We start from the raw sequence: 25,613 nt of genomic DNA on the forward strand, positions 1-25,613 counted from the left end.
ATATAATAAAGTGTTGTTTCTCTAAAATTATTTTTGTTCACTTTGAGATTTTACAGAAATAAGCGGAAATATCAGACCAGAACCAAGACTGTCACATGTATGCCTTATTATAAATTTCAGTGCTTTGGAAGATGTCCAGCTAAATTTTCTCCTGGTGTATATTATAAAGCCCACACAATCACCTGGTAAAAATTGGATATGCCAAGATTCATCTTATGTCTGCCTTACAGAGTTATGACTGGATACATTCCACCGGTTTATATTTGCATGTAGATGCCGAGAATTTGTTTTCTCTGTTTGACTGAGACTCACATCTGCTTTAATTGTGCTGCCATGCATAATTTAGCCAGTATCTGACAGTTCTGTAACATGGGAGAAAGTGCTATTACCATCTGGAAAATAGGCCTAAAATATGATTATATGCTTACTTTAATTGTATTAGAAAACTACAATAACCAAAGTGTGTTTTTGGCCTCTAAAACCGTGCAAGTGAAACTTATAAATGAGATTTGTTTTTTAAAAGAATAAATAAAAATTGCCATAATTGAATAACGTTTGAATCCGATTGGCTGACAAACGTTCTAAGGTGTGCAATTATTTTCAGGAAAGCGCACGGCGAATGTAGCTCCAAGCAGCTCTTTGACCGCGTTACGGTTCCATATCACTTCGCCAAGTGATTTTTTTTCTATTTTTTTCAAAGGTCTTACAAAAGCAAAATTGCAATAGCGTTTAAAGTACACAAACCAGACAAATACCTTGAAATATATCCTCTGGTCATCGTCAATTATTACTTTTTTTTCCTTTTGTTTTTGAAGCTTAGAATCTTAGTTCTCATAGCTGGTTTTATAACTGGGTAATGTTTTATGTTCCGTGAAAGAAATTTTATATTAATTTAGAATTACACAAGGGCATGTTAATTCTTTTTAAGTGAGCTCTCTGCTTAAGATTTTAAATAACATCACTGCAGTGGGTTGCATCTAAATGGATCTCACATTGGAGTAAACTTCTTGCATCTTAATTGGAATTCTTACGTTCACAATAGCATTACCTCAATCTCCAACCACAATCTTGAAAAGTCTGCCTCAGCTGAGTTTTGTCCTTTGCTGCTCTTACTTATCTCAGAGCCACCAGGCCTGCACTTCAGCCTTTCTCTTTAATTAACTGCAGCAGGTTTGGTCGTGGTGGAGGCCATTCTCCTGGATTAAGAGCAATAATTCTACTCGGTGTACTTCGCTTTAAGGGCACCGCTTTCCACGGAGCCCACAGGGTCACACTGCCAGCCAATTAGACAGAGACAAAGCTTGGAACAACGAAGGCTTCCTCTTTTCTGTTGGTCTGGGGAACGACAGCACCTGTGGAGCAGAAAAGCTCATGGCTGAACCTACTGAGGTGGAGTAATTGGAGGAAGTGTGGAGAGCGAGGCCATGCTTTCCCTGAGGAATACATTTTTTATTTATTATTCTGTGTAGTGTAATGGGGGTTATGTTTTATTGGACTTTTTGTTGAAGGGGCTTGCGGGTAGAATGTGCCACACACTTGCATCTGCACAGTGAACTATCATAAATGTATGCCATTTTGGTAATGTTACCTGGGCATCAGTTTTTCACGTGTGCAGTAAGCTCCTAATTAACTAAATAGTTTTGGACATTGCATTCTTTCTCTATTTGTCAGAAATGCTTAAAAAACATGCAAATCAAATAGCTAAATAACAGGCTTGCATTTTGGAGTGAAAAAAAGATGATTGGTGCTTTGAACTGAATAGATACAGCCAGCGTTAAAAATGCCTTTAATTACTTTTCTGTTGGGTGGTCCCTCTTTTCCTTCTCACGCTGACTTTCAAGGAAAGTTGACAATGAAATACACAGCTACTGCTATCATTGTTTTGTATATAAATTACAAACTAAGATTTTAACAGCTGTTAAATTGTTAAGCCACAAACAATTAATAATATTATTAAAACTGTCAATAAATAATATAGAGACTGAGCTAACATTGCTGTGAATTGATTTTTGTTTACATAATATATGAGTGTGTACTGTGTATGTTTATTACACACATACTGTATATAGCTTGAAAATATTTACATGTGTATATACATTTATATAGTTAGAATCTTATATTTTATGTTATAAATACATTTAATATGCATAAGACATTTTTCTTAAATATATACATGCATGTGTTTGTATTTATATATACGTAATAAATATACACATCACGCGCACACACACACACACACACACACACACACACACACACACACACACACATATGTAATATGTAATATGTATATGCAAAGAAATACTTTTATTTTGGATTGTGTTTAGTAGTTTGACAGCACTATTAATAATATTATTATAATTTAAATAGCAAGATGAGATTTTGAGAATTTAATTCCCAAGTATTTATTTTTATTATTGCTGTAACTTATTGGATGTCTTGATACAACAAGTTCTTAAATTCTTAAAATCCCATCTTGAAATTCACTTCATGATCGCAAACTGCTACGACCCAACAACAAGCCCGTAACTGACTGTCAAGTAACAGCTTGCAGGATCGAAGCTCCGTGGACACATGGTGCACAGAGGTGAATCTCAGCAGAGCAAAGCTGCAGCGGCCCTCAGCAAAGTGCAAGTCTGTTCTCTCAGCTGATGAGCTCCACGGTGTCTGGGAGGCTAATCAGGGAGCAGTCGGACCCTGCTCTGCAGGCGCGCAGTCACACAAGCAGATGGCCAATTGTAGAGAGAGAAAGAGAGGAAGAGAGAGGGAGGAAAGGAATGAGGAAAGAAGGAGGATGAGTATGAGTGGAGCACGCAGTAAAGATCAGCCGGCCGTCTCTGCTGGATGAAGCCGCCACAGTGGATAAGCAGCGACCAGAAGCCGAGCATCCTGACAGTTTGCCTTGCACTAACTAAACTCTCAGAGTAAATCAATAAACTAATTGGAAACTGTCAGCACTTGGAGATATGTTATCGTTCAGTGCATCTTTGTTGTTTTGGGGTAAGGTCTACACAAGTTAGGAGGGCGGGCTGTCGGTTTTGTGGCTGTTTATCTCTGTATTGAATTTTTCTTTAAAGATAGCGAACAGGCCAAAACGCATTCTAAATGTTCCGTGTTATTAACGTGTGCTAGGTCAGTACATGCAATGGTTCTGTAATGAAATTCACTATAATGCATGCCCGTTTACTAGGGTTATTTATAGATAGTGTTTGTTTGCTGGGGAGGAGAAGGTCAGCCATTTTAATCAGATAATGATCTGTGAGTTTACACAGTTGGTTAATGGTGAGGTGTGGATTTTTTTCAATCCCAAGCTCGTCAGTTTAAGGCATGCAAACTGGCAAGTGAAAATAATATGGTTTTGACGCACCAGCACTCTCTCTCTCACTCTCTAACACTCTTGAGGTTACAAATTAATTTGAAATTGTAATTTTTTAATATATAAAAAATGCAAATTAATCTTTAGCTTTGTTTTTTTTTTTTATATTTGCTCTTTCCAAAAAATCAAACTCAAAATATGAATATAGGGAGGCGAAGATAGTTTGTAACGATAAGACGAAAATAGCTTGCTGCTGATCGGCACATCCTGCAGACTGGGGTGTCTTAACACCTCATCTTTTTTTTAACAGAATCCAAAAACTCCCACACTGATAAGATATAACTTTTTTTGGGTGCAGGTAGAGTGTCTCTTTTCCATCTGTCGGGATTTTGAGAGCCAATAGTCTCAACCCACTTCACTGTTTTCTGTTTTCTCTTTTATGATGAGCAACCTGCATTAAGGTGTAATACCATCACCTAATATATTCAAGTGTCAACTAGATGGATTATTTATGATATTATCATATGCGTAGTATTAACACAACCAAAGATGGTTTTTATTGTCAATACTATGTTGTGAACGCTAAGTTAAAATCTGTAGCTATAAAACCACTCAGCTGTTAATCGAAATAAAAAAACCTTTTTGTCATCGCTGATTTATTTCTGGACTTGGGAGCTAAAGCACAGAACAGAAGTGGAGAATTGTGGGAGATGTGCGGGGGAACACCAGGCTTTACCAGTAATAAGACTCTGGATCCCTGCTTTGTTCCTTGACAAATGATAAATGCTTTTCATACCAGGCTGAAAAGCTACGCTCAAACGCCTTGGTGCCTTAGATGCTTCGGGTTCATGCGCAAGTGTTTTTTATTTATTTTTTTTTACCAATCTGTCAGTTATATTACCAGACACGTATTTAGAGTTCACCGCGATCCACCATAAATGATAAAGGAATCTTTTTCTCATTGGCCATATGGACTCCTCCTCGTGGTTCCGCATGAGCAGAAGTCAGAGAAATTATCCCTCACACAGCTGGAGACCACATTACACATGCAAAATGCCAACAACGGTCCGCTATCAATTCTGTGTACTGTTTGGTGCTCTGCACGCGTGCACAGAGGGCTCTAATTATTTCACTAGTTGCTCAAAGTTGCCAAATTTGTGCTGTGAAAAGGGAAGCAATTATTTGCATCTTTTTCTCTCTCTCTTCCTTTTGTCTGCCCTGTTTGTCTGTGCTGGCACATGAGTTGCAAACATCCCCCCTAATCAAATCAGATCAATGAAGAATTGTAAGGAGGCAGAGGCGTCACGAGTTGACAAATCTTGCATGTCAGACACAATGCAAAAAGCGCGGGGTGGGGGCAGAGAACCAAGGCCGTGTCTGCCTCCACCAGCACCAGCTGTGCCTTCTTTATGTATGCAGCCATAGACAAACAACAGATGGGGCTTCTTCTCAAGTTTGTTATTTAATGGTCGCTGTTTTGCTTTTCCATCCTTATTATCCCACCTACAACTCCAATCTGCCATTTTAAGCTAAAAAGTGATGTTTCCATTTAGACTGTGTTGTAGAAATTCATTGCGTTTTGGATAAAACATTGCATCATAGCCAGAAGGACACTAATACTTAACACTTACTCGCTTAGTAGGTACTTCCCTCTGGCAGGCATTATACATTTTAGGAATAGTTTTCTCCAAAAGGCAATCTATTTAGTCTTTTTCGAGGTCAGTAAGATTCTTTTAAAAGAAAATATTTTATTCTGCATAGATTCATGCAGTTGATCAGTAGTGACAGCCAAGACATTTACAATGTTATAAAAGACATCTTTTTTCCCTTAATGCTTTTCTGTTGAAATTTTATGAAAAAGACAAAAGTATTCTCGACATAAAAAGTAATGACAAATGTTTCTTGAGCGCCATTCAGCACAAGAATAAATGAAGGTATATAAAATATTCAAATGTATTTTAAAATATTCTGTTATGTCATTTAGATCAACATGTCTTTCTTTCATAATTTTGTTTACTGTGAGTAATGATAAAACTCTTTCTAATTGTTTTTATCGCAAAGGTTAAAAATAGTGAAACTGAAGCAACTGGAATTATTTTACATTCATTATTTCAAAGGTACATTTTATTCCAAATTTGTTTACATTTTGGCTACAAAAAACTTTTAAAAATTGGTGCTCAACCATCACACTGGAAATTATGTTTAAAATGAAGGTTTTAACAAGTTCACACACGGAGGGTAACTGGTTAGTTTTACCCTGGCAGCTTCTGCTAGTCGTTACCATAACTACACATTCTGGTACAAACTCAATTCCTGGAGGGCCACAGCTATACACAGTTTAGCTCCAACCAGCTTCAAATCACACCTGGTTGGAAGTGTCTAGTAATGCTGAAGACCTGATTAGCTTTTTATTAGGGTTGGAGCTAAACTGTGCAGTGCTGTGACCCTCAAGGAATTGAGTTTGAGACCAGCGCTGTAGGTATAATAGTCATCTTTATATATATATAATATTAGAATTGGAGTACACAAACAGACTGCATAGCATGCTATGAAAAATTACTTGTTTATTCTGTAATAGGGGAAACAAAGAGTTTATTGAAGCCATCAAAGAACTGTTCTTTGCGTGTCCATGTAAATGTCTCACTTATTACAGAGAAGACAAACCTGCCGCCTTGAGACTATCTTAGTTCTGGTGTATGGCTGCAGAAGTGATTTGCAGAACGGTTCGTGCTGAAATGAAAGAGTCTTCTAATCAAGCTGAGAGCGAATTAGACCCTGATAATACACCAGAGATAATGAACGACACATGACTCAGGAAGCCGTCTATGCAGTGACACCTGCCCAGTGGTGCAAATCCACCAAACAGGCCTTTCCGTCGTTTAAGTGCATTTCTCGAATCATCCTTTTTACACATTTTACAAATTTACACATTACTGTACGTGGGATATGTGTATGTGTTTGAATTATTGAAAATATGGTTGATCTCTGAATATTTAGCTGCACCCTTCAGCCATTGTAAGGCAATGATAGACAACATAGTCTACAACCCTTATTTCATCTGATGTTCATCGTCTCTCTTCTTGGCCTCTTCTGCCTGTTCTTCTGTTTTGCCTCTGTACCCTTCCACCAAGCATCCTTACTCCTCTTCTTCCTCTCGGCTGTTGACCCTGATTGTTTTCTGGATGTTCATCCACTGTCAGAATTTGTAACTCTTGTGATGTTCTCTGTCTATATATGGTTAGAGAGATTCTTGAGATGCATTTTTTGACACACTATTCTCATATTAGATACTATTGTTAAAACCACTATAAATGACTTGACTAAAAGTCTAATTAATCACACAATATCCCAATTCATAAAATTCATAAAATTAAGGATATTAAGGATAATAGTTATCGCTGTGTTTATTTAGAAAATAAACAATCAATCGACATAGTATTTTAGTTCAACATACAGAAAAGAAATATATTGTAAAATATGAAATTACTTTATAAATCGAACAATAGTCTAAATGAAAAACTAAACATGCCAGTAGGTGGTGGCAAATCCCTGTCATTCAGTCATTCATTGATTCGATTGATTCTTTTTATGGATGGCTCGATGAATCATTGATTCACTATTCATTTAAAATCACGGATTCATTAATGAAACACCGCTGTGTGTTGATCTGAGGCGCACAACAGTTCTCCTTGGGCTTTATTTTTTCGCTGGCTTATTTATTGACAATTTGTCTAAAATGGAATTATTTACACCTTTACATTATATTCTTTTTAGATAAAAACTTCTATGCAACCTATTTGATGTTTTGAAGGCTAAGACTATAGCACAGAGAAACATGATATTAGCAACTAAAATTGTGGGAAACCGCAGACAAATGCACATAATCAGTTGCCTGAATGTACCAAAGAAATCACAATTTGTTCAAAAGAATGACAAACCGCACAAGTGACTAGATGACGTGGAGGTTTAACAAGTAGTTTAGAAAATTTCTTTTCTGATCTGAGAAATGCTCCAAAGCGACTTAGAAAAAAATGAAATGAAATGAAAATGTGTTCTGCCACCATTACAACACATACCTCTGGTTTGTCAAGGCTATTTTTGAAGCCTCGGCTGTTTCTGGAGGTTAGGTGCATTAAGCACTGAAGCAAACAATGACAAATACGTGGTTTTGATTAGCTACTGATCTGAAATATTGACATTAATGTTTACTGTCATAATGAAAGCTGCAGAAAATAAATTGTGGATTATTTGCTAGCTTCTTGCACGGGACATCATCAGTGTTCTGGCCAGGGAGCCAGCCGTTTCTAAGGTGTCCCGTTGTCAAAAGCACTCGAGTGCACTGAAACGTTCTGTCCCTTGAAAATACCCAGAATGCGTCGGCTGCTCATTATATTCACCAACCAGAAATGTCTTCGTAAGTCTTTCAAGCGTAAATATACAAAGACAAAAGCTTGTCTTTAAAAAAGATTTTGTTTGTGGTTATTTATAATCTCTAATATGCTTAATAAGAACAATTCTAAGTTTCAATTTTTTTTTTTTGTAAAGTATTATACATTATTTAGAGTAGTTAGTTTTTTGCTCCCATTCTTTCCCTAATGCTGAGATACCAATATTTATATTGTAAACATGTTGTCTGAATGCTATTACGAATATTAAATAAAAGTAAATAAACGTATTTGTTCATATATGTGTGCATACTGTGTATTTACACATACAGTATATATTTTGAAAATATTTACACATATTTACATTACATTTATATCAATATCTTTAATATAAAATCATATTTTTTCTTAAATATATACATGCGTATATTTATATATACATAATAAATATTAGCAGTACACTTATATATATATATGTCATATGTCGCAATCAGTCAACTTTTTACTATTTGTAGCACATCATATGGCAATGTATAAAAATAAACAGGAAAACTAAAAGACATTTGAATTAAATATAATTTTTATAACAATATTTTGATCAATCTTTTTATTCATTTATTGCAGCTTGCTGAATAAAAGTGTTAATATCTTACTGACCCCAAACCTTTGAGTGGTGAAGTAAGCATATGGTCTACGTTTCTTAACAGAAAAATATAAAAGTTTATGTATTTTATAATGCAACTGAATTTATTTTTTCTATCAGCTGCTATACAGATGCGGAATGATGTGTTTATGTTGCCAGTTCTGTTTTAATGCACACTGTCACAATCATAGCATCAATGTCCTAATGTTATACTCTAGGCTACTAATTCATATCACAGAGAATTTTGTAAATTACATTTTTGGTTCAGGCTTTTTAAAGATTTTTTTTTTTATTCATGTCTTGAAAATATCTAATTATAGGATGACTATTGAGGCAGTGAATCCCACAGCATAATTAATCACACACCACTGCAAGCCAATTAGCTCTTTCCGTTGCCCCGCCCCCTTCTCAGCGCCGAAAGAGGCCGCCGCTGCTGACGACTGCTCGGTTATTGTTTAACTGCATTGAACTGACAGATGCGGCAGCAGACTCGCTCCCTACCTTATGAAGTAATAACATGGCTGACTGACCTCAACAGGAAGCCAGCAGTGATATGCGGTTGACATTCGACAGCGCTGTGGTTTGAAAAAGCCAGCGAAAATGACCCCTCGTGTCAGGCGGTAGTCCTGTACGAACGACGGAAACAGAGAGACGTGCGCTCTGGAAAGCTAATGCATTCTTTTAGCGTGATTCCTGGACATTTAATACCTCTTTGTTTGGCCTGATTGTGTTTCTCGGTGTGGAGATGCTAAGAAAAGACGCTGGCCGAGTAGAGAGGAGGGGTTATACTACGCCGTTCGACAATGATGAATGTGTTTAGGGCAGGAGTACCTTGCGTGAGAGAAGCCGAGGTTTCCATGATGAAACGCTGCATTGTAATTTTCCGTGGTGTGCCATAATAAATAAAAGCTCTCGGATTCCCTCATCTTCTCTCCGTCTTTAATCCCTCCACCTCCATTTCTCACACCTCAAGTCTTCATGCAATTGCACGGTGAAAAATTGTCTGCGAATCTATACAGATCTTCAGATCTTTAATTGGAGCGTACGCCACAACATCTGTTGTATATTGAAACCAATGAGGATTTTACAGCTATGCATCTCTTGATAACACTGCCAACTGTGATCCTGTAATGGTGAAAACAAAGCAGTTTAGTTCAAAAAGCCTATAGTCTGTTAAAGCGGTACATATCATATAGTTATTAGTGGCATGTTCAAATATATTGTTTTTTAAATGTTTGGGGTCAGTAAGTCTTTTAAATTATTTTGTAAGAAGTCTCTTATGCTCGCCAAAGGCTGCATTTACTGTATTTGATAAAAAATATTGTTAAAAACTGAAATACTGTGAAATGTTTAAAAACACTGCTTGCTGTGTTATTACAGTATATTCAGAACTGTAATGGTAACGCTTTACAATAAGGTGCCATTTGTTAACATTAGTTAATGTATTAACTAACACAAACAAACAATGAACAATACATTTATTACAGTATTTGTTTAACGTTAGTTCATAAAAATATATTTAGTCGTTGTTAGTTTATGTTAGCTCACAGTGCATTAATTAATGTGAATGTAATAATGCATTAATAAATGCTGAAATTAGCATTAAATAAGATTAATAAATGCTATAGTAGTATTGTTCATTCTTATCTAATGTTCTTAACTAATGTTAACTAAAGAACCTTATTGTAAAGTGTTACCATTTTAATTTATTCCTCTGTTGACAAAAATACATTTTCTACATTATTGCATAAATAATTGTAAAACACGGATTTAGAGCACAAGAAACAATTCTTGTTTTTATTAGAATAATAACAGCATAATAACAAGATACCTTTTTTTCTAGGATTTATTGATGAGAAAGTTCAAAAGAACAGTCTTTATTACATTTCTTTATTTTTAATATATAAACATACCTTTTGATACATTTAATCTGTGTCTTTGCTAATTAAAAATAAAAACAAATTGATGACTATAATGTGTGTTACATTTCCATTTTTTATTTACAACCAAGCACACCTAATAAAAGACGCTCCACCTTACACTTTGAGCAAGGATTTTTGACACATTTTTTTATTAGACATAATTAATCATATTCTGCCAAATAAAAGTCTCAGATTTCCCTGTGCTCAGTATTCATTTTTTATTCATGAATTTCAATCCCCAACTCTTGTCCTTTTTTTTTTTTTTTTTTTTTTTTTTAATTTCTCAAAATAAATTGTCCTTGCATCTTTAAGATGAATCACTCATTTTGTTGTGTTCCTCATTTTTAAAATCACTTTACATCATGGTGTCTGCTAAAAGAAGAAATGTAAATGCAAAGCAGAATTCAAAGAAGACAAGGTTTTTGCCTGGATCCTCCACTTGTTTGGAATGAGTAAAAATTGCAGACAGTTCAAAATCTTTTATCTGAATTTTTCACCAAGTGGAGAAACGACAATAGCGTTTGATCTTTTTCTCCAGAGCGTGAGGTGGGAGTTGTTGTGCAGTTGGCCGTGAGAAATATCACACAGCAAATCATCAGAAGCAATGCAAATGCAACGACAGTTTCCCTCCATTTGAAGTGATCATAAGGCTCTCTCAGTGGGAGTTGCCCCCCTTCCACGAGCATTTCCATATCATGATATGCATGTATACAGTTTTTGTGACGCTATATTTCATGGCTCAGTTTATTTGAAGGTGCATCCCGAGTGGAATTTAACGTGCAACTAATTCATCTATTTCCTGTTTGTTTCACTGTTTTGTGCAGGGTCTTCACGAGGAATGTCAGTACCTCTTTCAACCTCAGCTCATTGTTCAGAGGCTCATTGGGATTTCGGTGCTGTATCCTGGTTACTTCATTGACCAGATGATTCCTCTTCACAATAGATCGGTACTCTACAAGTGAGTGAAAATTAAGATGAAATCAAGATGCAGTGTATCCACTTAAACACACACACAGAAAATCAACCAAAAATATAGGGATAGTTTACTTAGTTGTCATTGAAATGTCTGGATCAGATTTTTTTTTAAAAAACTTTTATTCAGCAAAGTTGCATTAAATTCATTAAAAGTGACATTTACAAATAATTTCTATTTCATATAAATGCTGTTCTCTTGAACTTACTATTCATCCTGAAAAATGTATGATGGTTTCCACAAAACGATTAAGCAGGACAACTATTTTCAACAGAATGATTTCTATTCAGTGACACTGACAGTTTAGCTTTGCCATCACTAAAATACAATAAAATAGTTTTGCTGTATTTTTGATCAAATAAATGCAGCCTTGGTGAACACTTAAAACATAAAAACACAAAATAATTTTACAACCCCATACTCATGAACTGTGGTGTAATCACCCTCATTTGATTCCAAACACTTAAATAAAACCATCTTTTAAGATGTGAGAATTTCCACTCTGTTGTCATCTTTGCAGACTTTCACACATCTTACCTTATCAGACGCACGAACGCACACACCGCGCGAGTCTCTCACCTTTTCTCTCCCTCGTTCTGCTCTCAACCCTTTACCATTCCACACACATCCTTTTCTCAAGCTTCCCTCCATTTCAAGCTTCTACTCTCATTAGGTTCAGATATTAAAGCTCTCCTCTCAATTAGCAAATAAAGTCTTTCTAAATGAAAAAGAGGAAAATGGAGGAGGGAGAGGTGATGAAATGCATTCATAAACAACACGGTACAAAGAAAAGACCTTGAGTGCTGGACATTATGAAGATGGGCTTTTTTGTATCATTAAAAGCTGGTTTTCGGCAGTGACACTTAGGCAGCTGCTGTTTAATGGATGTCTGGATATTAGTATACACTTTTTCATAGCATATACAAGATATCTGCCACATGAAATAAGTAGGAAGAGTATGTAGGAAGAAACAGGAATCATCTTATATGTAATAAAAATCTAGTAAACTATGTTAAATACAGTTATTATGCATAGCTCTTGTCATTTAGTTTGTCAATTAAATACAAATTTGTAATATTCATATTAGGACATACTATTTATTCAGTTGTGAAATACAAAACAGTGCTGCGTAAAATTGGAAGAAGGGATAAATTAGCCACGCAATAAATGTTTTTTTTTTTTTTCATGGCAAATTTCAAAGACCAAGTTCTCAAAACTCTTTTTTTCCCCGAAGCGATCCAGCAGATCTGTAAACAACCTTTGTTCTGTTTGATTGAGCATTTGTTGTGCTGCTCGTATTGTTAATTATCAAAAACCAAAAGACAAAGCCAATTGTGTCATGGCCAAAAAAGTAGATATTAATTGTTTATTCTAACTTCACAGTTGTTCTCCATCTCTGTTCAAATTGAAAAGGGCAACTTGCAATCGTTTCCTGATTAGTTGGTATTGATGTAGAAAATTAGGATGCAGAGATATCAATTAATTGCTTTATGCATTTTCAAGTTTGCTATAATGGGCTGAAGTTTAGAGGTCTCCTGAGAGTACAAGACATTCCTGTTAATAATGCTTCTTTGGCATTTCGATAAGCATACTAGTATTGTTATATCTCATGAGACAATGTCTGCTGCAGTCAGTGTAGCTTTCAAGCAGATGTCCTTTACATTTCTCTCCCTTGTACCTGGCAGAGTGTTCCTCCCAAACTACATCTCTCGAGTGAAGGTACAGCTTGTGGACTGCAATACAAAGAACAAAAGCGGGAAAGCTGTCCGGTTTTGCTGAAGATCCGTTCAAGGGCCCCACCTGTGCATAACTCCAGCGCTGTGGACTGCAGAGAGAACATTCCCTGTGAGCTGGAGGTCCCGCTGCCATCCTGGGAGCAGTGGTACTATATTTTGGTGGAGCGTTACCTCAGTAGCTCAGACGTCTACTTTCGTATTGGCATTCAGGTTAAAGGTAAGAACTTGTTTTAAATTTACATTTTGGATCAAATTAGATCAGTCATACACTCTATAAATGCTGGGTTAAGTAATGCGGTACAGCCCAGTGCTGGGTAGAACATGAACAAACCCGTTTAACCCAACTTTTGGTTGAAAACAACCCAACTGCTGCGTTTGTCCATATTTAACCCAGTATTTTTAGAGTGCGGCTTCATAATCAATCTGAACATTCCATCCTCTGCAACTAATTGGTGTAATCATAAAATAAAGTGTTACCATATTTGGTAACACTTTTAGTATAGCCACCAATTTTTACGTTTTTTAGTTGCTTACTAGCATACTATTATTAACATATTAACGGTTTATTACTACTTTTGAAAGCACATATTTTACATGACCATACTCTACATTCGTAATCCTACCCAGTACCTAAACTTAACAACTAGTGCCATATTTTTGAATGCATTAATATTTTTGCGATATTGCTATTTTTATTGTATTATTGATTAAATACATATAGCCTTGAAAATAAGAGAATTCTTTTAAAACCAAAAATACAGCAGCAGATGTCTTTTGATTTGGTATGATTCAGTGAATGACGTTTATTCATTAAAACTTAAAAGTACATTTATTCGGGTCTACTGTGTGTATAATGTTTTACCATTATCTGTTAATGTGCAACAGGTAATGCGGTAATCCATATCGTAATGAACCCGTAATACAGTCTAATCAATGTTTTGGGCTCTGACATATCATTTACCATAGGCTTTCCTCTGGTAAAATAAAATCACACTATGAATAGGCCCACCTGGTACCATTTTTTCCAGCCAGTGTTTGGGGGCACGGTACTGGATGCCAATACATTCGCTGATTCATTGATAGCCTGTAGTGCTGTAGGTTGCAACAATCCCAGCAGACTCCAGTGGAAATATTTTAGTCCAGCACAAATGAGAGGGCAACAGCTTGCAGATTTGATCCAGGCTTCATTAATTCTTCATTGGGATTTATCAGTACAAATGTTACAGGCATATGGCTCCTAGTCATTGTTTAGTTTCAGCATTGCGATGAATTGCATTTGAGCATATTAAAGCTACCTGGAATGCATTCTGACTTCGCTGCTGGAAGGGTTTTTACAAAGGCAGGTGTTCTCATGGCCCAGGTGGAGTTGGGAAATTAAAGTGTGTTTAGAGAGAGACAGGCTTTGTTATGAATCTCTGTGACAAATTGGAACCTCAGTGGGCTCAGATGAGGACCCTGTCATGGATTGGAGCCTCCGCTTTTTATTCTGCCTGATGTTACAATGAAGTGTTGATGAATTCCGTACTTTTCCGTGTCTTGAGTCCTCGTGATAAATATGGCAATTGGGCTGCTCGCAATGTGTGAAATAGACGGGGGACTCAATTCGGTCACATGGACCGTATTATTGCAGCATCGGGAAGTTGCACGCTCAGTTAAAAAGACTCGCTCTGGGTGATTTGCTCATTCTGCTTAAATCTGTACGTTGTTTCAAATTACACAGCTGTTGTTTATGGTGTGCTCATATGACCTGATTTTCTCAGAATGGCTGATTGGATCATTAAAATATTATCTCAAAAACACCTCCAGTTTACAAGGTCAAAATTGAATTTCTCCTCCTCACGAGAGTTAGCAAAAATCTTCAACTCTGCTTCTATCAAATCTATCTTCCTCTTCAAAACTACCTTGTTCTTTCATTTTGTGTGAGCTTTTTTCTGTTCGGCTGTTCCTCCTTTTCTCTGTTCTCCATGTCCTGCGGTGCAGCAGAATCCCTGCCTTTGTTACAGCCTTGATGCCAAGGGATGTTGGCGCTGATGGCTCGGTAAGAGGGGATGAAGAGGAGGGCCATTGATGTTCAATGAGGCTGAACAGTCTCAGACCAGCTTAGATAAAGCACTCACAGAGGGGAAACAATTGGCCATGATGAGACGGTGTACCTGCGGAGAGCATTATCTGTACGCAGCGTAAGGAGCAGAAAAAGGAAAAACCTGTCTAGCAAGGACTTATTGCAGTGCCGTTCTGTCACATTCAAGGCTGAGAGTCAATTTTGTCACTTCAGAGTATTTGCTGCATTCATAAAGGAGGAACAAAATCCATTTTGCTCAATGAATTTGGGCCGTCGAAAGATTAAAACATTACAATAGATTAAAAATATCCCAGTTTTTGCTGGCTTTTTTTGGTGTTGTTGCAGATTTCAATTCAATTTGTTTAACAGGAATTGTTATTTCAAAGTTATTAGGAATAGATTTGCTAGTAATCTCACATTTTCTCATTCCCTTTTAATGCATTCATGAAATATCAACATAATAAGCACCAAAGATTTGTACTACTAGCCTACAGCCCTCTATGGTTTTTTTTCTACATTAACAGTGTTTTTGCTCCTAGGTGATTTTTCATATTTGTTGTTGATTAAATTCTTCTGTGAAAAGATGCAGCTGAATATACAGTTGTTAAAAGGTATAGCAGACAATATTTTGTTACTGGCTTCTTTAAAAACATAATCCAAACGGACACATCTATGTCAATGCACACTAATTTTGGATGAAGTTAATGCAGATTTATAGTAATGGAAGAATGTGCATGTAATGATGGATACTTATAATTAAGTATCCCACTATACCTGTGTTCACCCATCATTAGTACCTCTTATTATTAAACGTAGTAAAACCAGTGACCTGAAAGCACTGCAATCGACATCATCTAACACTGTCATTCATTTCTCCTCTATGTTATGCATTTCACCAGTTGTGATGGTCCATACTCTGCATCACATGACCTTGTAGTATCACCTATGTCTGAAGGTTTTGGTCAGCGCTTCTGTCAGCCTTAATTCAATTATTCTGAACCTAGCTCCCCTTTCTTTGATCAATTTCTCCAAACAGCAGATACTGGCTGGCTGCCATCTCTCTCCCATCTCCCAAGGAGCTATGACCCTTCATGTCCTTCCTTTGCCATTTCTCTACACCATTCGGTTCTCCTGATATTCTTAATGGAGAGAACAGAACATTTACAAGTTCAACAAGAACCGTCTGTTCTGGAGTTTCTGTGTATGTTGAATTCATTTCCTTGCGTTTGTCGATAGGATAGTCAAAAAATCAAAACTGATTATAATTCATATTTTATACAGTCCTCTGATTTAGTCAGCTACTATTATGGTGTAACCTAAAGGATTATGAAAAACGACTGCCTTAAAAAAAAACCTTTTTATTATAGTGATATAAAATTGGCCAATTGATTTGTTTCAGTAGACACTGAGTATTTTTCTTGTAATGGCTTTGATGTATGGTCATTCTTCTCTTTGTGAGATAAAATTATTTATTTGAGTGAAGCATATGCAGAACAAAACAAAATGGAAAAAACAGAAGTTAGACAGTGAGCATTGTTCAATAGTGTGTTGTTATTTTGTAGAAATTTTGTGGTCTGTATCTGCTAAAAAGACATGTTGTGTATGTTCATTTGATGTTTTAGATCAGGCCTGTCAAACACATTACTAGTAGAGGAGTCAGATTTGGACTGAAGGATGATTTGAGGGGAAAATTTCAATTATGCTAAAAACCTTCCCATTCACTTATTTCCATAATAAATATTCAGTCATTTCCATATGCTCCCTTTTGTTTTGTGCCATGTTCTGTGTGGCTGGTTGTATAAAGTCATCAGGGTAGTCATATATTATATATATATATTTTTTTTTAGTATTTAAAAGTAATTTTAAGTTAGTTACATAAAAACAGATTTGTTTTAATTTGAATCTATTCAAATTAAAACTAATTTGTTTTAATTTAGTGTATATTGCTTCTCAGCTTAATGCTAGTTGGTTAAACTTGTTTTTAGGACAGTCTTAATATAGTGGCTATGTTTATTCAATTAGACCTTGACTTTAATCCAGAAGTGTAATGCGTTTTTCGAATATAAGAAATGACATAAGGTGACATTTAGTCCACTCTGGCCAATGTAAACCAATAAATTACCATCTTGCAAAAATCTTGAATGAGTTTGACGCCCCTGTCTTACATAATCCTAATTTTTTTTCCAAACTGTACTTCTCTTGTTGCTGTTGCTGTCACCAAATGGTGATATTGATAGTGTCATTAATTGTGCTAATCACTCATGAGCTCCATGCTTGAGGGAGTCCTCTTTGTTTGGGAGACATATACGCAGCCAAATTGAAAAGGATCCCAGTCGTGGGATTTCAAAAGCAGTTTCAAAACAATGAGCTGCAAATTTTAGCCCCCAAACTGCTCTTCATCACACAGCTGTAATTCATCAACAGAAAAGGTTTGGGGCTTTTACCACACTCGCTATTTCTGCAGACCACTATTATTGGGAGAGCCGAAATGCAAATATAAGATTTTACATTTTGCTTGATTTTTCTGGTGCTCATTGGACTCCGTCTAGCCCTCAAGGAGACGAGAAGGTTAAAACACAATAAAAGGAGGCTTAATTGAGACTGATGCGTTTTTATCAGCATTAATGATGAGTTTCAGTGTCTTAACATGACGATATGACTATTAATAGTTCTAGACCCTGAAGAGCTCCGAGGACTGAAATGAGCTAATTCAACACTGAATGAAATAACTACATTCCCTACCGAGGAATATATTTCTCTTTAGTAATGGCATCAGCACAAATGTGATTGGGATCCGTAACGCAAAATGGAGAACAAATAACGTAGTTAAGCGTAATTGCGTTTTCGACGAGCACCATTCTTATTGCTATTGATTGTTTAGCTGGTCTCATGAATATCTGAAATTTTATTTCGAGTTTAACTTTGGTTATGGTTAAACAATATTTATTCTAGCTGTAAAGTAAATATAGACCTATTTTGTATAAAAAAAAATCCTACAGCTCAAGTGTGCTTTGATAATGTACAGTTACATTTTCTAAACGATGAATAAAAAATGCAAGAGTGTGACCAATATTGAAGAGCTTTCTCACTTTGAGGATATTGAAGCTGTGACCTTTTACCACAGCATTTTAAATGCAAAATATAGTGTAATTTCCCCGCCGGTAGCCATGACTTCGCAATGTCCAACCTTCATGGAGCCATAAACCAATTTCACACAGGGAATTGCATTTTTATTGACTTTTACATTCTCTACAATGGGCAGGAGAAGGAAAATACTTCAGATTCAAGGCTTAAAGGGTTAAGTTTGATCTATATATTTGTTGTTAATGTTGAAATGCGTTTGAAGGCCGAAGCAGGACAAAAAAAGTCTCTGAGCAATCAGCGTGCTACCAGTCTGGCAGGTGCCAACTTGCTTAACAGTTGTTGGGCACAGCTCTCATGGAGAGATTGGGCAAGAATAAGCATATGTATGCGGAGAGATCAAACACCTGTGCAAAGAGACAAACAGCTGCTTATCCTTCTTGTTGACACACTGATGAGAGATAATAGCAGGAGATAATGAGGAGAGACATGTTTAAAGTGCGCTGTTGCTATTGATATGTAAGCCGTTCTGGACACTTTCCCTCAGACCTCTATTGCGATCAACAGTTAGTGAGGCTAAATGGACCAAATTAAAGGTTAAGGGAGTTTGGTAGTGGGCCTCCGACACAGAATTGAATGTAATTAGTGAAGCAAAAGAATGCTTGTTAGATTTCAGAAAACAAAGTGTATATACTAAACTTTATATGTAAACACAGACACATAATGTGATAATTAACACATTAAAATAAAAACAAAATAACTGGTAAAAAAAATTACATTATATGGTAATTATTTGCCTTTTTAAAATGATTATTTCACAAATATATGCAGATTTTTGTTATTTAAAACTGCTGTAGTTCTGAACAACAGTATATCACATATTGTTGCATATGAAAAACCTAACTATACATTTCATGCCATTCAGATATTATGAATGTAGCTGTGCCATGTTTTTCACTGGTTTTTCACTTGGCTATTTCATGTAGCCACCTTGGCCTTCCTCGGCCAACTTTACACCTTGGAGCTGGAGCTATGCCTGGTGATGATTATTTTGTTTATTTTTCATGGATTTTTTTTTTTAACCATACATTCATTGTGTAGACTTGTCAACCAGAAAGCTTGCATAACACTTTTTTTGGTGATTTGTTGTCAGACAGTTCAGCAGTATGGTAAGCATTTGTTAAATGCAAAATGTTTTGTTTCTGTTGAAGTTCTTTCGGGTTACTGCTGATGTCTTGTCGGTGTTTGTTTGCTTCGCTAATGTTACTGAGTTGAGTCCTGTGGGCCCACTGGGGGAAGTTTAGGAAATATAATGGATCGAGAGATGAGAAATCGGTCTCATTGTTTGTCATTAGGCCACATTGTGAAGCATTATAGCATTATTGTGTATTTAAAACATTTCATGTAAAATAATTTAGTTTGACCTAGAGGACACATACACGCATGCCATTAATTTTGTTTTCTTTGATTTCTGTTCTAATAAAACTGAGGTTTGTTTTCTTTATTTTTATGCTGGCTTTACTATTGTGCGGTGATGTGTACAAAGCGCTCATCTCCTTCATCGCCTCTGTGATTGAATGTTTTCTCATGGACACAGTAACCTCAAAAGCCTGCAATCATAATTTCTTCAGGCCATTCATATGAATTCTTTAAAATTGCTTTCATAATTAGATGACATGCCATTGAATAATTAAAATGTCTAATTCTGTTTTATTATGATTTAAATTATGGCAACAAAGCTCATTCCTCTCCATCAGCAGCACAACAGTTTGAGTTGTTAATACTAAAGAGAACATTATTTACACATCACTGGACTGTCACGCTTGATTTAAGAGAAGGAAAAGCGTGAATATTTTAACACTGAAGCCAGGCATATACTTCTAAAAGTCTCAGTGGTTTCTGCAAATAAAGACATGAATAGTTTTTCACAAGACATAAGATGAAAACTCATATTTACATTAATACTATTAGTCAAAAGATTTTTATGGATTTTTTATGAAAAAAAAAACTTTTATTTTTGTCAGCTGTTTGAACTCTCATTCTGACGGCACTGCAGAGGAAAGTGATGTAATGTTAAGCTTCACTAAATCAGTTCCTATCAAACATACACATCTATACCTTGGAGGGCCTCAGGGGCAATATATTTTTAGCAAATTCAAATTTTGGGTGAACTGTTCGTTTAATAACCTAAATTGATGCATGATGGATGTCAGTTTAAAGCTCAGGACCACTGGGTCAAATTAAAGTCAATAAAACATAAACCATATATTACCGACTGCACCTTTAAAAATAAATATAAACAACAGACAAGACTGATAGAGTCGTTCTCTTTATTCTCCTGTTAATGAAGCAAAATGCACTTGGTCAGCAGGACGATATGTTGATATGGCTTTAGATAACCGTTTTAATTACTCAGTCAATTAGTGAAGTGAAGCAGGACTTTGGTAGTAGCAGAAGACATTAGTTTCAGTAAACTAATTACCTGCTGTACTCTCATCACAGCGGGGAAAACAAGCTATAACAAAACCATCAGTGGATATTACACAGCTTATTTAATGCAGCAAATGTTGAAGGCCAGAATAAATGCTGAGCTTTTCCTATAAAATCAATTGTATTGATGGAAATGTCTCAGAATTTTATGACTGTTCTATCTTATTTTAGACATTGTTTGGTCTTAGAGTTATTACTCTCATTCTTTCTTTTATCTTATTAAAAGCATAACCATAAACAGGCCACCTGATAAAGGCTAAAAAGCAATATAAACCTTTCTAAAACAGAGAGCGATGTGCCTCTTAAACAGAATTAGATGGCAAAGTCGTTATAATGCCATTACTACTGTATGTCTCGTAATATGCTGTCATGCAACAAAAGTGGCATCAGGGCAATTTGTACCAATCAGCTTTATGTTTTGCTTATGTATTCATTTCTTTTTTAATATTCATTAATGCATTACGCCTTTGCATCTGGTGCGTTTGTTTGTTGACTTTGCTGTCTGTTTCTTCTTTCTAAAGTCAACCTGCAATACGTGTGGGTATACGTTTGGATTTTAAAAAGTCATCCAATCCATTTTCCTTTTTAAAGATTATTAAATGTATTTACTGTCACTTTTGATGAATTTAATGCGTCTTTGACAAATAAAAGCACTAATTAATAAAATATGTAATTAATTAATTAATAAAATGAACGGCAATGTGTATGCGTGCACACTTTAGATGGTCTCACTACAATTATTCTTTATTATTAGTGTCTATCAATATGGTATGTGGTGTGATCATTTAGGATCTGTAAGTCGTGTGGTGTATGTGGAAGTGTTTGAAAGCAACATGAGCTGTTGTGTTGGAAATATGAGTGCCACAAAGAATGCCTGAAGTTTGAATTCAGAAATGAAGCATGTCATGGAAATTTCACCTCAGTGTGACTGGAACTGAAGCTCCCAGAATCTCATGATTGGTCACGATATATCCATCAACCGTCACTTTGTTCAAATTTACACAGAATGTCTTGTTGATCTGTGCTTTCTAGTTTCCACAAAAGAAAACTTAAATGAATTTCATTGTGACGCAGTGGTGTCCCGACAACAAGAAAATAAGAATTCATGCCTTGCTTTTTCAAACAACTTACATTCAAAGGAAAATAAGGAGATTATAGTGCATGCCATGCTGATGTGAATGTTTGGCTTGTAGGTTTGTTCGCTTTAAATGGCATTTTATATGCTGCAGAATACACATTTTTAAACATCCTGTTAATTTAAAGAACAAGATCGTGCAACTTGTTCAAAGTTATGACCACCATAGAAATTTTGGCCCACACCTATTTTTTATTCATCCTCCATAACAGGCTCATTTCACTAGAGTCCAGATTAAAGAGCCTGTAATTAATAATAAAATTGCTTATCACAGCTTTTGTGTTGCTGCAAGACTTTAAACCATTCCAAAAATATAACTCTTAATTAGTGTTCCTTTTCTTTTCTTTTCTTTTCTTTTTTTCTTTTCTTTTCTTTTCTTTTCTTTTCTTTTCTTTTCTTTTCTTTTCTTTTTCGTAACAGCAGTGTAGAATAGTCTGGCTAGACCAACAGAACAGCCAAAACATACAAATCAGTTAGAACAAGGGCCACTTGCTCCTTAATTAAATATTCATTGGCCGGGGTGCTGAAAAATAAAATTACACATGCCACGAACACAAAAAAAATAGCTTTCCAATTTGAGCATAGCAGAAAAGTTGATAAAGAAAGCACATGTGTTTTAGGCTGATAAGTCTCCATTTGACATTGGCCCTCCTGCCATTTATTGTTATGGCGGTGCATGGGTGAGAATTAAAAACAGAAAAGAACGAAATTTTAATGGGCAAAAGAAGGAAAAGAAAAGAAGTCTAACCTTAAACAACTGCGTCTCTGCGGGAGCTTGCGTCTCAGCTGAGGAAAAAAAAACTTCCATGCGCCTGTTGACCCATCGTTATCAGGACTCTGTGGAATCAAAGAGCCAATTAAAAAGGATTTAGAGTGTGCTTCATTTCCCACTTATGTTAGTGAACAGCATGAGAAATATTGCGCGTGCTGCACCGAAGCAGCTCAGACAGACGAAGAGAGCAGAAGACGCGGCCTGCCAGGGGACTGCCTAGCAACTAAAAACAGTTGAGTTTTGTTGTAAATATTCCATGAGTAATCTTGTGTCAAATAGCAGATGAAGGTGATTCATCTTCCCAAAATATTCTTGGTTTACTTTTATCTTTTTGCCTCTTTGTGCCTGAACACCTCATGCATTAAACTTTAAAGCCACTCTGTGCAGACAGGCGTCCTGCATTAGCCTGCAAAGATATTTAATAATAACCCCATCCATCTTACGAGATAGAAGATGACCTTGTTTAACATTGTTCTGAGATAACGGTCAGATGTTGGGAAGAGCTTTTCATCCCCTCTGACAATAAAGCCTGGACAGGGATGATTGCTTTTTTCGGTATGGCACAGAAATCCCTGTAAGTAGTGTTGTCAGGAAGATGTCTACAGCGGGAGGAATTGTGTCGGCTACAGAAGGACAGAGCACCTGCCTGCGCCCTTGTGTCTTGGTGGATCACATCAGTGCATTTGCTGATCTTCTGGGAGTCGAGAGATAGTGAAAGCAGCAATTTCTCTGTGGATGTACGCAGTGTTTGTCCTAGAAAGCTTGAAAGCGTGTTTTCTCAACCTTTACATTGCTCTGCCTGTGACTAACGTCTTTTCAGCGAGTGTCCCTCGAGGACTGGGGTTTCCAGAATGTGGTAATATGATTTTCATTTATTACACAGCTCCGTGGAAAGCTCCACTCTGATTGGTCAGCCCTGACGGTCAAATGACATCAAAATATTTCAAATTTCATATAGACACTGCTCTCACCTCTCATCTCTTGTATCATGCTGCAAAGTACTAATATTTAAAATAATATCAAATTTTTATGGTGTTAAGTCAGATAATAACAAATGTTTAAAATTAATAATTTAAGTAATAGTAGCTTATGTAGTCTATGCTTTGCATTGAAGTCTGTAAATATTACTTAATATTTTAGCATGTGTAGAGAGTCGGATATTATGCATTAAATATTTATATTTATGTATTTGTCAAAAAAATAAAAAATTAAATCTGTGAGATTGCATACATTTTATCAGTGTCCTGGGAATCAAACATACTGTTTGAGCTATTGGAGGGAAAAACAATGAAGATGTTTGTGAATGTGGGTTTATTTTTTAGGATAACAAAAGCTTGGTGGTAGAAACATTGATGTTTATGTCAGTATCCCTGCCAGTACCTGAAGTAATTTGTCATTTTCAATGTGTGTTGCTGACAGTGACAGATGCAGACTAGTTTTTACAGGATAAAACACCTGCTCTCTATTTATTACACCATTTTTTTCCTTTCAGATTAATGATCACATTGTCTTTCACATGTCCAAAGGTAGTACTCTTGTGTATAATGGATGATCTTCCCCCTTTATTAAAGTCTGTAACTCAAGAGTACACAGTCAAGGTAGCTTTTTTCTTTTTTGATATACTGTGAACACAACAGTAATTTCTATCTATCTTATGTTAGCCTTCAGTAATGTCTCCATTATGGCCTTCAACTGTAAGAAATGTCATTTCATACTGTAGCTGTTGTCATAGCTTAATACTTTCTCCTCTTGCAGTATACGAAGACTGGTATTAAGTCGTTTATATGTTTATTCCCCAAAGTGCTGCAACTGGTTGAAGGTTATATATTGTAGTTTACTGATTTAATGAAACCTTTTAAATTGCGAACATTATTTAAATGGAGTTCTGTTGGCATTAAGGTTAATCATTGCATTAGCTTAATATTGTACGTAAATCTAACTTAAATTTCATGTCTAGCCTGTAGTTTAAAAAAAATTGGAAAAAACTTAATTGTTTTGACGATTTTGGCATTTGAGTAGCGGTCTTGTTTGCAGCATGCTTTACAACTGAGTAAACCGAATAAAGGTTGAAATTAACTGTTATTTAAGTTGGTGCTGAAGAATATTACTAATTGTGCCGACAAGTGGTTAGTGCTTGTGGTTAGGTTGAAGCTACATAAACTAATTTAAAGCTACATAAACTAATGGCCCTTGGATGCCATGGCCATGGATCATTCACTGAATGTCTGATGCATACGGCAAACAAATCTGAAAACACTTCAGGAGTTTCAAAGCTATCATCTGATCTGTTCCCCCTTGTGGAATTATAAAGCTGTTGTATTTACAACTGTGATAGTAAGCGATTATCAGGATCAACTAATCACTGAATTTTCAAAAGCATATGTGAAATATTCATGACATATATAAATATATATAAAATATATCCAAGAGTTTAAACATCGATACGTAACTGTGAGGACATTTTCATGCACCTAAATAGGATGGCATAAAATGAAACAGAACCACAACTCAGTTTGTTGGAACATTTTTTTAATCTGTTTGACAGCATTATTTGGCACCCTTAGTCACCTCGGCCGGACACTTGAGTACTTTGAGAAACTGAAGGAGCTTCAGGTTAGTGCGGTGCTTTTGTGCTAAGATTTCAATGAATTTCTGAATCAAGTTACACAAAGGTATGGTTTTTATCAAAACTCCCACTCACAATACAAAAAACAAGGGTCTTGCAAAAAGCAAACACTTGTGCTTGTTAGTCACTGGTTGCATTTTTAAACCACTCTTTGCTTTTAGAGAGTGTGAATAGAATGAACATCACAGTGGGCCTGACGGGTGTCCCACAGAGGACCAGAGCTTCTATGAGCTCAAGGCCTCAGTCACAGTAGAGGCTGTGGAGGGCAGAACACTTCAAATCCACTGTAGCAGCTAAAGCTTTTAACAAGTGACTAGGAGCTCAGGTTGAATGTTGCTGTCTGTGCGGCAGGCAGTTGCTCAGTTCCTCAGTGTTGTTTTCCATAAGATTGCTGAGGTGTTGCGCTTCCTCATCTTTTGATCTTGATTGTCATGTTCTGTTTGTTACCGACTTGCTTTCATCAGTGGATTGT

General features: G+C 36.1%; 1 protein-coding gene across 1 annotated transcript in view; it reads left to right on the top strand.

Moving 5' to 3' along the window:
• Positions 1–25,613, top strand: part of tmem8b (transmembrane protein 8B) — a 106,879-nt gene that overhangs the window by 44,956 nt on the left and 36,310 nt on the right. Inside the window, 3 exon segments of the mRNA XM_043238291.1 lie at positions 11,091–11,224; positions 12,925–12,992; positions 12,995–13,192. Of these exon segments, the coding sequence (XP_043094226.1) occupies positions 11,091–11,224; positions 12,925–12,992; positions 12,995–13,192 (400 nt within the window).

Source organism: Puntigrus tetrazona, chromosome 5, assembly GCF_018831695.1.
Source record: "Puntigrus tetrazona isolate hp1 chromosome 5, ASM1883169v1, whole genome shotgun sequence".
Lineage (NCBI taxonomy): Eukaryota > Metazoa > Chordata > Actinopteri > Cypriniformes > Cyprinidae > Puntigrus > Puntigrus tetrazona.